At 46.1% G+C, this 14,393-nt stretch overlaps 1 protein-coding gene across 12 annotated transcripts in view; it reads left to right on the top strand.

Annotated features, from left to right (window-relative positions):
- The first annotated feature begins 545 nt into the window (after positions 1-545).
- The window catches only part of HYKK (hydroxylysine kinase), a 23,941-nt gene continuing 10,093 nt past the window's right edge, over positions 546-14,393 (top strand). The window contains exons 1-4 of one of the 12 annotated variants that reach the window (XM_043523579.1): positions 7,328-7,888; positions 9,084-9,225; positions 9,335-9,687; positions 12,131-12,273. In XM_043523579.1, coding sequence (XP_043379514.1) covers positions 9,342-9,687; positions 12,131-12,273 — 489 coding nt within the window. In that variant the 5' untranslated portion in view covers positions 7,328-7,888; positions 9,084-9,225; positions 9,335-9,341. Of the gene's footprint in view, positions 605-2,676; positions 2,767-7,319; positions 7,952-7,975; positions 8,291-8,752; positions 9,226-9,334; positions 9,688-12,130; positions 12,274-14,393 lie in introns of those variants that run through there. The other 11 variants (XM_043523582.1, XM_043523583.1, XM_027830516.3 and 8 more) reach the window with 11 other exon arrangements.

Raw genomic sequence — 14,393 nt, 5'->3', positions numbered from 1 at the left:
CCCGCCGACAGCACCAGCAATAATAGCAATACTTCTAAAGCCTTGCACCCGCACCTTTACAACCAACCAGCTCCATGGGCCCGTGGTGCCTGGTCTCTCCCTCCGCCCTGCCTTCCGCCCCCAGGCGCTCCCCCCAGCGTGTCCCCGGGGTGATTTAAAACGGCCCCGGGGGCCCCACCCACAGCGCAGCGGAGCTGAGCCGCTTGCTGCCTGCTCGCTCCACGTGGCTGCCGGTGTAGCGTAGTAAACTGTTCTCCATAGAAATGTGCTACTTACATCTGCTGAAGGCACTGCCCTTCACCGTGCCCTTATTATCCCTCAGATTCTGCGGACGGCTTTTGACAAAGGTTAAAACGTGGCAAAGGGGGTGTCATAAATATAAAGGGAAGGGTAAACACCTTTAAAATCCCTCCTGGCCAGAGGAAAAACCCTTTCACCTGTAAAGGGTTAAGAAGCTAGGATAACCTCACTGGCACCTGCCCACAATGACCAATGAGGAGATAAGATACTTTCAAAAGCTGGGGGGAGGGAGAAACAAAGCCCCTCTCTCTGTCTGTGTGATGCTTTTGCCGGGGACAGAACAGGAATGGAGTCTTAGAACTTAGTAAGTAATCTAGCTAGAGATGCGTTAGATTCTGATTCCTTTAAATGCCTGAGAAAATAAGCTGTGCTGAATGGAATGTAGATTCCTATTTTTGTGTCTTTCTGTAACTTAAGGTTTTGCCTAAAGGGATTCTCTATGTTTTGAATCTAATTACCCTGTAAGGTATTTACCATCCTGATTTTACAGAGGTGATTCTTTTTACTTTTTCTTCTATTAAAATTCTTCTTCTAAGAATCTGATTGCTTTTTCATTGTTCTTAAGATCCAAGGGTTTGGGTCTGTGTTCACCTATGCAAATTGGTGAGGATTTTTATCAAGCCTTCCCCAGGAAAGGGGGTGTAAGGGTTGGGAGGATTTTGGGGGGGGGAAAGATGTTTCCAAACGGGCTCTTTCCCAATTATATACCTGTTAGACGTATGGTGGTGGCAGCGATAAAGTCCAAGGGCAAAAGGTAAAATAGTTTGTACCTTGGGGAAGTTTTAACCTAAGCTGGTAAAAGTAAGCTTAGGAGGTTTTCATGCAGGTCCCCACATCTGTACCCTAGAATTCAGAGTGGGGAAGGAACCTTGACAGGGGGGTGAATCTGAGCAGGGGGTGGAAATTTACTAGTTGGGGGCATCAAGCAGCTGGAGGCAGCATTAGGATAGGGGCTAAAGGGCAAAATCAGGAATGAGGTAGAGTTAAGCCCAAGAGTGGGGCGCTGGCAGACGGTGTCAGAGGGCAAAACCCAGCACAGACAGGGGCACAGGGAGTAGCAGTTACCCCAGTGGGACTGAGACACCAGTGCTTTGCAAAATAGTTTGTGGGGGGGGGGGGGGAGGCTTTTTTTATTTGAGCAAAGGGTCTTTTTTGTATGGTCACACGAACTGAGCATGCTCAGTAACATCTGCTGAACCCACTGCCCTTCACCCTGCCCTTATTAGCCGTAAAATTCTGCTGACTGCTATTTACAGGGGTTAAAAGGGGACAAAGGGGGCGAATCGGATCGGGGGGGGCCAGGGTCTGAGCAGGGGGCGGAAATTGACTGGTCAGGGGGGTCAAGCAGCTGGAGGCAGGATAAGGAGAGGGGCTAAAGGGCAAAATCAGCGCTGTGGGGGAGGAGCAGGAGTTAAGCTCGGTGCGAGGTGCTGACAGAATGCAAAACCTGGCACAGGCAGGGGCACAGGGGGTAACAGGTACCCTCAGTGGGACCGAGACACCAGTGTTTGCCAAAAAGGTGGGGGGCAAAGGAGCTTTTTTAATTTTATTTATTTTATTTTTTATTTTTATTTTATTTATTTTTTTATTTTCCCTCTCACAAAGAGCACCTCTCAGCATCGGCTTCCCAGGGCTGGGTTCTTAAAGTCACAGGCATCTCAATGCCTCGTCAATGCAGCTGCTCTTTGTCTTATCTAACCGACTGAGGCTATGTTTGGACTACAAAGTTCAAAGTGCTGCTGTGGATGCCAGTGCTCCTGGTAATCCACCTCGACGAGGGGATTAGCTCTGAGCACTGGGAGCCGAGCCAGTCCACACTAGCAAAGCACTCAAACTTGTTGCATTCGGGGGGGGGGGGGATTTTTCACACCCCTGAGCCAGCAAGTTAAAGCGCTTTAATTTGCCGCTATAAATAATCCCTGAGACTTAATTCAGTGAAACATTTTACATCTACCCCCTCAGAAACAAAGAATCCCTTATCACTGTATCTGATTGCATAGAGTCTCCTAGCAGTTTCCCAAGTTGTCTTATCTGCTGCTGGGATTCCCTGAATTTTTAAATTTAATTTTTTTTCTTCTCATTTTAGAGCTGACTGAATTTCTGGCCTAGTGTCAAAACTTAGTTTTGAGTCAATCCACCAGTGGGGATTGCATTTTTACAACTGTTATTTTGCCTCTCAGTCTAGCCCTTAGTGTTTTTCCGCATGCCATTGCATACAACTTGATTCTCAAATATTCAATAAAGGCAGTATACTATCTCCCATAACATCTGTCTCCCTGGAAAAAATCTATTGTAATTTTTGCAGAAAATTAGAACTGCCATCGTGGGTCAGACCAATAGTCTGCCTAATCTAGTATCCTGTCTTGTGATAGTGGTCAATGCCAGGTGCTTCTAAGGGCATGATCAGACCAGGCAATGACTCAGTGAACCATCCCATTGTCCACTTCCAGCATCTGGCAGTCAAAGGTCAGTTTAGGGACATGCAGAGCATGGGCCTGCATCCCTGATTATCTTGGCTAATAGACAATGTACTTATCCTGAGGGCCTGATCTAATTTTGTTCAATTCATTCATAATTTAGCCTTTCAAAATATAATGAACACATATCTATAACCCCAAGATACCTTTACAACCACAAGGATTCTAAAATCATGAGTTATACACCCTCAAGTCAAGAAATTTTAATAAATAATTTTTTATGTGCTTCTTTGTTCCTGAGCCTGTAGGGTGCAGTAAGGCTAGTTCCAATGCCTTGAGCTTAAACACCTGAATGAATCTTAGTCTACCCTCATATTGTTCCTGTTACCTCTCCCAAACATTTAATAAACCTAAGGCCATATCTACACTTTAAGTGTGTGTTAACTCAAGTTATGTCAGCATAAAGTCACTACGGTTACTATGTCTACCCCAAAAAGAAAAGGAGTACTTGTGGCACCTTAGAGACTAACCAATTTATTTGAGCATAAGCTTTCGTGAGCTACAGCTCACTTCATCGGATGCATACTGTGGAAAGTGTAGAAGATCTTTTTATATATACACAAAGCACGAAAAAATACCTCCTCCCACCCCACTCTCCTGCTGGTAATAGCTTATCTAAAGTGACCACTCTCCTTACAATGTGTATGGTAATCAAGGTGGGCCATTTCCAGCACAAATCCAGGGTTTAACAAGAACGTCGGGGGGGGTGGGGGGGTTAGGAAAAAAACAAGGGGAAATAGGTTACCTTGCATAATGACTTAGCCACTCCCAGTCTCTATTCAAGCCTAAGTTAATTGTATCCAATTTGCAAATGAATTCCAATTCAACAGTTTCTCGCTGGAGTCTGGATTTGAAGTTTTTTTGTTGTAATATAGCAACTTTCATGTCTGTAATCACGTGACCAGAGAGAATGAAGTGTTCTCCGACTGGTTTATGAATGTTATAATTCTTGACATCTGATTTGTGTCCATTTATTCTTTTACGTAGAGACTGTCCAGTTTGACCAATGTACATGGCAGAGGGGCATTGCTGGCACATGTCTACCCCCCAACCCTCTAAACCCACCTTGCCTCAGTGGCTACTGCCAGTCATCATTTAGCCCCGGCTCACTGGGGCAGACTGCAGTCTGTCATGGCCACTCATCATTGGCAAGGGGTTAGGACCTGCTGGCTTTGCCTATTCCCAGGCTGCCCCTCTGCAGCCCCAGTACCTTTTCATAAGCCTTCATCAAGGCATGCAGCCTGGGGGGGTTTACCATGCTGGAGCTCCCCAGTTCCCCTTGCCCTTCCCCAGCACTGCTCCACTTCAGGTACCTTGCTTCCCCCTCCCACTCCAGGGCTAGAGTGAGACTTCTCTAGCTTCTGGCCCACAGCCCTTTTATCAGGGCCAGCTGGGCCCTAACTGAGCTGGCCACAGCTGTGGCTGCTTCCCTCAATTAGCCTACCTTGGCTGCTTTTAATCCCCTGCTTATCAGAGTGGGGAAGCTGCCCCACTAAAGGCACAGACAAAACTTTTTTTGTATAGTGATGTGCCCCGTGAGAGTTAATGTGTATACATTAGGTATGTTAGCAACAAGAAGAAAGTCAAGGAAAGTGTGGGCCCCTTAATGAATGAGGGAGGCAACCTAGTGACAGAAGATGTGAAAAAAGCTAATGTACTCAATGCTTTTTTTGTCTCTGTCTTCATGAACAAGGCCAGCTCCCAGACTACTGCACTGGGCAGCACAGCATGGGGAGGAGGTTACCAGCCCTCTGTGGAGAAAGAAGTGGTTTCAGGACTATTTATAAAAGCTGGAAGAGAACAAGTCCATGGGGCTGGATGCACTGCATCCGAGGGTGCTAAAGGAGTTGGTGGATGTGATTGCAGAGCCATTGGCCATTATCTTTGAAAACTCATGGCGATTGGGGGAGGTCCCGGATGACTGGAAAAAGGCTAATGTAGTGCCCATCTTTAAAAAAGGGAAGGAGGAGGATCCAGGGAACTAGAGGCCAGTCAGCCTCACCTCAGTCCCTGGAAAAATCATGGAGCGGATCCTCAAGGAATCAATTCTGAAGCAATTAGAGGAGAAGAAAGTGATCAGGAACAGTCAGCATGGATTCACCAAGGGCAAGTCATGCCTGACGAAACTAATTGCCTTCTATGATGAGATAACTGGCTCTGTGCATGAGAGGAAAGCAGCAGATGTGTTATTCCTTGACTTTAGCAAAGCTTTTGATACTGTCTCCCACAGTATTCTTGCCAGCAAGTTGAAGAAGTATGGACTGGATGAATGGACAATAAGGTGGATAGAAAGCTGGCTAGATCGTCCAGCTCAACGGGTAGTGATCCATGGCTCCATGTCTAGTTGGCAGCCGGTATCAAGTGGAGTGCCCCAAGGGTCGGTCCTGGGGCCGGTTTTGTTCAATATCTTCATTAATGATCTGGAGGATGGCGTGGATTGCGCCCTCAGCAAGTTTGCAGCTGACACTAAACTGGGAGGAGAGGTAAATATGCTGGAGGGTAGGGATGGAATACAGAGGGCCCTAGACAAATTAGAGGATTGGGCCAAAAGAAATCTGATGAGGTTCAACAAGGACAAGTGAAGAATCCCATGCACTGCTACAGACTAGGGACCGAATAGCGAGGCAGCAGTTCTGCAGAAAAGGATGTAGGGGTTACAGTGGATGAGAAGCTGGATATGAGTCAACAGTGTGCCTTTGTTGCCAAGAAGGCCAATGGCATTTTGGGCTGTATAAGTAGGGCCATTGGCAGCAGATTGAGGGACTTGATCGTTCCCCTCTATTCGACATTGGTGTGGCCTCATCTGGATTGTGGATTGTGGTGTGGCCTCATCTGGATTGTGGGGCCCCAGACTGTGTCCAGTCTGGGGCCCCACACTACAAGAGGATGTGGAAAAATTGGAAAGAGTCTAGCGGAGGGCAACAAAAATTATTAGGGGGCTGGAGCACATGACTTGAGAGGCTGAGGGAACTGGGATTGATTAGTCTGCAGAAGAGAAGAATGAGAGGGGATTTGAGAGCTGCATTCAACTACCTGAAAGGGGGTTCCAAAGAGGATGAATCTAGACTGTTCTCTGTGGTAGCAGATGACAGAACAAGGAGTAATGGTCTCAAGTTGCAGTGGGGGAGGTTTAGGTTGGATATTAGGAAAAACTTTCACTAGGAGGGTGGTGAAGCACTGGAATGTGTTACTTAGGGAGGTGGTGGAATCTCCTTCCTTTGAGATTTTTAAGGTCAGGCTTGACAAAGCCCTGGCTGGGATGATTTAGTTGGGGATTGGTCCTGCTTTGAGCAGGGGATTGGACTAGATGACCTCCTGAGGTCCCTTCCAACCCTGATATTCTATGATTCTATTATTAGATTCCAGGGCCTTGTACCATCCAGAAACATATGCAGCAGTGACAGGTCCTACTTTGCTAAAAAAAGGCCATCTGATGTAGCTCATTGCTACAGATAGCAGTCTCACGTACCCACGGTGTGAGAAACTGCTATCTGTAGGTATTAGTTTCATCAGATTGCAGTGTTACAGGCAGCACATCCCTACAGATTGCAGTTTCTTACACATGAGTGTGTGTGAAAATGCTGTCTGTAGGACTGGGCTACCTGCAGCAGTGACAGGTCCTACTTTGCTAAAAAAGGCCACCTGATGTAGCTAATTCAAGCAGTCTCACATGTATAACCAAACTGATAGCTTTCTTTAACAGTGTAACAAGCCTTGTGGTTGGGGGGAGTGGCTGACATGGTCTACCTTGCCTTCAGTAAGACTTTTGATACTGTCTCCCATGACCGTCTCATAAACAAACTATGGAAATGCAACCTAGATGGAGCTAAAATAAGATGAGTGCAAAACTAGTTGGAAAACAGTTCCGACAGCAGTTATCAGTGATCACAGACTGAAAGGGCTGAGTCAGGCTGGAAGGGCATAACGAGTGGGGTTCTCCAGGGATCAGTTCTGGATAAGTTTCTATTCAAAATCTTAAGTCAATGATTGAGATAATGGCGTAGAGAGTACAATTATAAAGTTTGTGAATGATAACAAGCTGCACGCATACAAAATGGAAAATGACTTCCTAGGAAGGAGTACTGAGGAAAGGGATCTGGGGGTCACAGTGGACCACAAGCTGAATACCAGTACTGTGGAAAGGGATCTAGGAGTCCTAGTGGACCACAAGCTGAATATGAGCGAACAGTGTAACGCTGCCGGAGAAAACCAGAACATCACTCTGGGATGTCCGCTCTACTCTGCGCGGATTAGGCCTCAGCTGGAGTATTGTGTCCAGTTATGGGCGCCACATTTCAGGAAAGATGTGGACAAACGGGAGAGAGTCCAGAGAAGAGAAAAGAAATGTAAGGTCTAGAAAACATGACCTATGAGGGAGGTAGCATCTTTTTACAAAAGCTGTTTCTTACAATCAATGCGTATAAATAACTGCTACAGACAGCACATTTCTACGTGTCGCAATTTCACGTATACAACAGTGCAAGAAACTTGCCACGTAGGACGTGTCAGTAACCGCTACCCCTAGCACAGCCCTACGCGGAGCAGTTGGATACACGATACCTAACGCACCCAGCAGCCAATCAGACATTTCCTCACACTCCGCCAGCGGCGACGAGCCCGGGAGCTGACCGCTTCTGGTCTGGGAGGAGGAACTTGTCCGGCTCCAAGCTTCCGAGGTGCCCAGCGGGGCCGAGCGCTGTGTGCGGTATGGAACCGTTCCCCCGGGGAAATCGGAGCCAGTCCGCTTTGCGGCGGCGGTGCGGGGTGGATGCGCTGTGAGAGGACACGGGACGCTTTGCGCGCGTAATGGACCAGGGTGAGAAGAGACGCCACGTCCTGGCCAGCGTGTCTGATTCTTTCGGATCTGCTCCCACGCAGTTTGCTGCTAGGAGGTTGGGACCCTGCTGCAACCTCGGCTGGTTCTTGTTCGCCGTTGGGTTGTCTAATATCTCTGACGACGCGTTTGGGAAGTGTGGGGCACTCTGCTGCCGGAGGCTGTGCTCTGAGCTGGGACTGCCTAGCTGCTGTGAAAGCTGCATGCCCCCCAGGCCAGTGCGGTGAAAGAACCAGTTTGCAAGGCGGAGCAAGCAGAAGCCTGGGCGTTAGCCGGAGTAAGAACAAGGGGGTCTCGAGCCCGTGTAGGTTATAGGAGACAGGCCAGGGCTGCGGCGCAGGTCAGGAATGGAGCTAAAACGGCGTTTGGTTCTGTCTATTACACGAGACCAAACAGGTTTACCCCAGGATTGGGCCACCAATAAGATTGTACATGGGGAGCATAGTCCGGTTGCTGTGGCTGGGCCCTTGAGACGCCCTCAGTCCCCTGTCCCTCCCCTGTACCCAGGTGGGGCGGAGCTGCCCCATCCCACCCCAGATGGGGCTGCTGGCCTCAACAGAGTCCAAGGTTGCGGCAAGGCTCTGCTGAGGTTGTGAGGAGAACTGTGGGTTTAGCACTTTCAACAGAAAAACTGACACCTGGCATCAGGGAAAAACGGAAAGGAACCTTTTGGGCAGAGGTGGGCAAACTACGGGGCGTGGGACCATCCTGCCCAGCCCCTACATTCCCGGCCCATCCCCCGCTGTCCCGCCTTCCCTGGGCTTTCCAATAAGCCAGTCCTGCCGCTCTGAGCGGCATGGTGGGGGGGCCGGGGGGGCAGGAGGGCCGGGGGGCAGTCAGGGGACAAGGGGCGGTTGGATGGGGCGGAGGTTCGGGGGCGGTCAGGAGGCTGGGGGGGCGGGGGGGGGGGTTGGATACGGGGTGGAGTCCCAGAGGCGTGGTTAGGGGGTGGGAAGTGGGAGGGGCAGATAGGGGGCGGGGGCCAGGCTGTTTAAGGGGGCACATCCTTCCCTACCTGGCCCTCCGTACCGTTTAGCAACCCCGATGTGGCCCTTGGGCCAAAAAGTTTGCCCGCCCCTGCTTTTGGGAATGGATTAGATTTTTTTTTAATGGTCCTGCTGTTTTGAATGTATTGTTGATTTATTGGCACTGAATATTTCTTGATATTTAGTTGAATTTTGAATGATAGCATCTGGCAGAAGGATTACACTTACTTTTTACAAGTTAACATTGGTTGAAAGGGTTATCTGATCCTGGATCTGACTTTAAGAGCCATGGATAGCATTTTGATCCCTTTCTTTCTTAGAAAATTCTTGGTATATTAGCAATGTGACTGGTGACCTTAACATTGACTGGTGATATTTTATATTTCGTGCTTATGAATTTTGTTAGCTAGCATCCACTAAATTGTTCATTTTTATGTTTTATTTCTCAACTAAAATTGTGTATGTGTGTGTATATATTTAAATTAGGCCTTATACTGGAAACTGCAGCAAAGGATGAAGTGGGTTTACAAACAAGAAGCTGGTGAAGAAAGAGAGAATGCACATGGAGAATCCTGAATAGTTAAATTTTCATTAAACAGGGAAGCTTTTTTCCCCCTTGCTAATAAATGTATGAAGCCTTCTACCCAAGAGTCTGTTTTGTTACACTAACTTATGCCCATATTAAATTGAAATTTAATTCTCTCAATTGAAATCTTCTCATCTCTGTTTTCTCCTAGATACACAATGTCTTCTGGAAACATCCATGGATCCCAGACATTAATTAAACCAGCATTCAGTGAAAAAGAAGCCACTGAATTAGTTGAAAGGGTATTTGGATTAAAAGTATCTGTGATCAGATCACTCCCCAGCTATACTGATCAGAATTTTCATGTGCACGTTTCAAGAAGTGAGGGAACAGCAGACTGTGCTGACAAGTATGTTCTCAAAATCACCAACTGTGAAGACAGCCAGAATCCTGAACTCATTGAAGTGCAGACCCAGATCATGATATTTTTGAATGTTGAAGGGTTTCCTTCAGCTACGCCCCATCTTACTAAAGACGGTAACATAATGTCTCTAGAATCATTAGGTGAGAGATTACAAAATCCTTCAAAAAATTACTCTCTGTTTTGTCATTCTCGTGTCAAAACATGCTACCACTGAGTATCCCAATTTGTCCCAGTGATTGCAATTGGGCCACATTCTGCTCTGTTACACTTGTATAAATCTGGAGTAATGCCACTGAACTCCACACCAGCATGAGTGACCTAGAGCAGTTGCAACAGTGCAGAATATCTGCAACAGTTGCCCTACTTCAGGTGCTCAGCTTGCACATACAGCATTCTCTGAACTGTTGCAGTAGTAGTGTAGTGTAAGTACCTGTCCTACAGGTCCAGACACTGCTTCCAATCCACTGCCCCATTTAATTTTCTATTTCTAAAATATAAGCACTTAAACTTTGTAGGTGAAATATCACCTCTGCTCTGGAGAGGAGAACCTTGACCAGAAAGCTCACTGCCAGCATATCAGGTGCACTGTAGAACTGTGCTAGGAAGACCAATTGCACCTATGCAAGTGAAATGCCAGTGCTTTCTGTCCTACACTGGCACTACCATGGTGCAGGGAGTCGCAGGGCAGGAGGCAACTTAGGTGAGTCTTGCTCAGAATAAGTGCAATTGTAAAAGCACTGATAAAATGCTTGTGTACCACTACAAGCACTTTTGTGTGTAGGCATGTGAAGTGTATTAAAAGAGACGTTCAGGTAATTAGGCTAAAATTCTCTTTGGTAGCTCTAGCAGGGTGCGACAAGGTGCTGGACAACAGCAGTTGTACCAGCCCTCTAATCTCTGAATCACCAGTTAAATTGCCCTGGAGTAAACTTGAGGGACAAAGCTGTGTGTAATTGATAGTTTGGGTTGGGCTGAGGAAAGCCCAGAAGACATTAGCCCATTAGCCCAGAAAGAAAAAAGGCATGGGAATGAAGTGCCCAGGCCAGGGGGAAGAGACAGACTGGCAGGCTTGAAAGAGCCAGAGCCAGGAGAGATCTCTCAGGGGAAAGATATCTTCTGTCACTTGGCTGAGTGAGCTAAGGATTGTATGCTTGTAAATACAGAGTTGCATGAGTTTGTAAAGATGGTGGGGAGAATGCAGTAAATAGATGGCACAAGGTATTTGACCAGAAGAAGGTCTCTGAGCATAGGTGCTGGAACTAGGGGTTCAGGGAATGCTGCTGCACCCCCTGGCTTAAAGTAGTAATAACAACCCAAATACGTGCTTTTCATCTTCAGCACCCCCACAATAAAAATTGTTCCAGCATCACTGTCTCTGAGCAGTTTATGTCTAGAAAAAAGACAGGAGTGGAATGATGCCTTGTCACACAGGATCATGGCATCATTCATCAGAGAACTGTGAATTCTCCAAAGGACTTTCTGCACATATTTATTCTAATTTTTCAGTTAACTTGTTTTGACCATGTCATGGCCATTTTTGTATTTGCTTTCTGCAAATGTTCTAATGTGTTTCTGGCAGGACTGTTTGTAGAAACAGCAAATTTTAGCAAATAACTGCAGTGAGGGAATCACCAACAAGGAATTTGGAATTCAGAATCATGAGTATTCATACCAGAAAATTAAGCCTATGGGCCCCCAAGCCCACCCATGGCTTTACTGTTTAAGAGCATGTCTGCCCATTATTTTACCTTATACATTAGGGGAGGTGTGATGCTCTTGTGGTTAAAGCACACAACTAGGATTATAAAGACTGGGGTTCTATTCCCAGCTTTGCCACAAACTTACTCGTCCATTAAGGGAACAGAAACATGCCATGTGAACTATGTGGTCAGTCAAAATAGCTTGAACTTCAAATAGTGAATGCATCAAACTGCTCACAAATAGAAACAGAACAGAAAAAGACTTAGCCATAAAAATTATTCAGAAAATACGTTCAAATTAATAGATGTGAGAAAATGCTGATCTGCTTGCAGGCAGATCACAAACAAAAAAAGGCAAACTTCATTAAATAAATCTTATTACAAATTATTTCCCCAGCTCCATGGTTTGGGGATGTAGTTTCAAACGCAGTTCAGACCCATCTAAAATGCAAGAACATGTATGGTGGGAGAATACTGTGTTGAACCTGGTTTCCTCAACACTGTAATTTCAATAGGGTAACCAGGGCCATTGAGACTCATCACTCTGATAAAGAAACCTATTATTTTACATTCTCTTTAGGCCCACTGCAATCAATGCAAAGACTGCCATTGGTGTTGGATCAGGCCCTTTGTGCACATGAAAGGGGAACCTTCCCAAGGTGTGTCACTCTCCTACGTAAAGGCAAGGAGTTGCACTTACACTCCACATGTGCTGAGCGTTGGCCTTTCCTAATGTCATCTAGTAAATCTGTTCTTTGAATTGTCTCTTTTATGATCTGAGTTTGATTTCTTTTATGATGGGAGAAACCTCCTTATCCTTAAAAACAATGACCTTTAATGGAGTGTATTGAAATGATTCATAGTATATCTCTTTGTCTATTAGGTACTGGCTCTGTGACAAAAAAGTACATGGTGAGACTGCTGACCTACCTCCCAGGCATGACCGTGGCAACAATCTCTACAAATCCTCACATTTTATACGAGATTGGGAAACTAGCTGCCAGATTGGATAAAACTCTCACAGAGGTAGGACTTTTTGTTCTCAGCATGCAAGTGGGAGTGATTCGTAGTATTTTATGCATTTCATAACACGTATAACTAGTGGCATCTCACAGTAACATCAGAGACATTCACATAACTCCTGCAGTTTCAGAGCTACCTGCAAACAAAGCCTGAACACTGTAGACATAGAGTGCTCAACACACGACAGTGCTCTTGTGTGTGGCTCTGTAGTACGTACCTATGCCCTAGCCATGGCTTCCCTTATTCTTTCGAGGTTTGAAAGGAGAACACAACCACTTTAAGTACTACAAATCTGTGGTCACTTAGGACTCCACGTTTGTCACTATGTTGCATATCGTGACCAACTGGAATGCCTCAGTGAGCCAGGGTTAGAACGTGGATCCTTCCTGCTCGGACTGAACTGTCTCCTCTGCCAGCTGCTGGATTTGTGCTGGAAATGGCCCACCTTGATTATCATACACATTGTAAGGAGAGTGATCACTTTACAAAAGCTGTTACCAGCAGGAGAGTGGGGTGGGGGGAGAGAAAATCTTTTGTAGTGATAAACACCCATTTTTTCATGATTTGTGTGTATAAAAACAAACATCTTCTGTATTTTCCACAGTATGCATCCGATGAAGTGAGCTGTAGCTCACGAAAGCTTATGCTCAAATAAATTGGTTAGTCTCTAAGGTGCCACAAGTACTCCTTTTCTTTTTTCTCAAATAGCTTGTGGTTCCTATGGCTGCTCTGTTTTATGCCAGAACTGACGCAGTGCAGACCAGCCCAGAGAACAGGGGAGTTGTATCTAGCTTCCCCCAGTCCTGTGTTGAATGGATCTCAAATGCAAGATTGAATGTCCTTGGCCTTCAGTCATGTTCCTCAGTGAACATAATAGTGGATGATGTTAGACAAGGTCCCCAAGCCCACCGGTGGCTTTACTGTTTAAGAGCATGTCTGCCCATTATTTTACCGTATACATTAGGGGAGGTGCGATGCTCTTGTGGTTAAAGCACACAACTGGGAGTGTAAAGATTGGGGTTCTATTCCCAGCTCTGCCACAGACTTACTGTGATCTTGGTCAAGTTACTTCACTTCCCTGTCCCTCTCAGTAAAATGTAGAGAATGCTTCTTTCTTACCTGTTGCACACAAGACCTCTGAAGCTGAATATATAAATGTGTGTAAAGTTCTTTGAGATCCTTGAATGGAAGGCAATATAGAAATGCAGAAGACTTCATAACGATGCACACAAACAATACAAGTGAGATTCTCCCCTCCATTCTGGCCCCTTTACATACAGTTAAAGGGCCAGAGCACCATTAATGGGTCCTAAAAGCCTGAATTCTGGCTAGGAGATGATTCCCCTGGCAGAATCACTGCTGCAGGCAGTGCTAAGGCTGCTTGTGAGACCCCCTTGCAAGCCCTGGCATGTAGTATGGTGGGAGAGGGGGGGTGCTTCAGAATGCAGTAGTGTGGAGACTCTGGGCAATGCTGCATCCTACAGGGAACGGCTGTCTGCCTTATTCCAGGGCCTCTACAACTCCTGGGGCAATCCTACCATAGACCCCTACTGCATGGGCTGCACATTTTAGGCTGTGCCTCAGAATCTTGTCCTATGTGTCTTTCTTACTTATACAGACACAAGATGGGTGAGGTAATATTGTTTATTGGACCAGCTTCTGTTAGTGAGAGAGACTAGCTTTTGAGCCACACAGAGCTCTTCTTAGCCCTATTCACAGAAGTTGGTCCAATAAAAGCCATTACCTCACCCACTTTGACTCGCTAATATCCTAGGACTGACACGGCTGCAACTACACTTTCTTACTTATAGTTATTTGCTTTCTCCCTCTGGCTATGTTCTGTAACTTTGTTGACGGTTTAAAGGAAATGTGTGCATTCCTGGTTTTAGATGTACTTTTATGACAGGGAGTCACTGTATTTTGAAGGTTTCAGAGTAAAAGCCGTGTTAGTCTGTATTCGCAAAAAGAAAAGGAGTACTTGTGGCACCTTAGAGACTAACCAATTTATTTGAGCATAAGCTTTCGTGAGCTACAGCTCACTTCATCGGATGCATACTGTGGAAGCACATTTCACTGTGTATTCAGAGTGAGGAGTATTTTTCTCTTTGAATTTTCAAAGTGCT

This window comes from Chelonia mydas, chromosome 10 (assembly GCF_015237465.2).
Source record: "Chelonia mydas isolate rCheMyd1 chromosome 10, rCheMyd1.pri.v2, whole genome shotgun sequence".
In the NCBI taxonomy this organism is placed as follows: domain Eukaryota; kingdom Metazoa; phylum Chordata; order Testudines; family Cheloniidae; genus Chelonia; species Chelonia mydas.
This window is presented reverse-complemented; position numbering and strand designations above follow the sequence as displayed.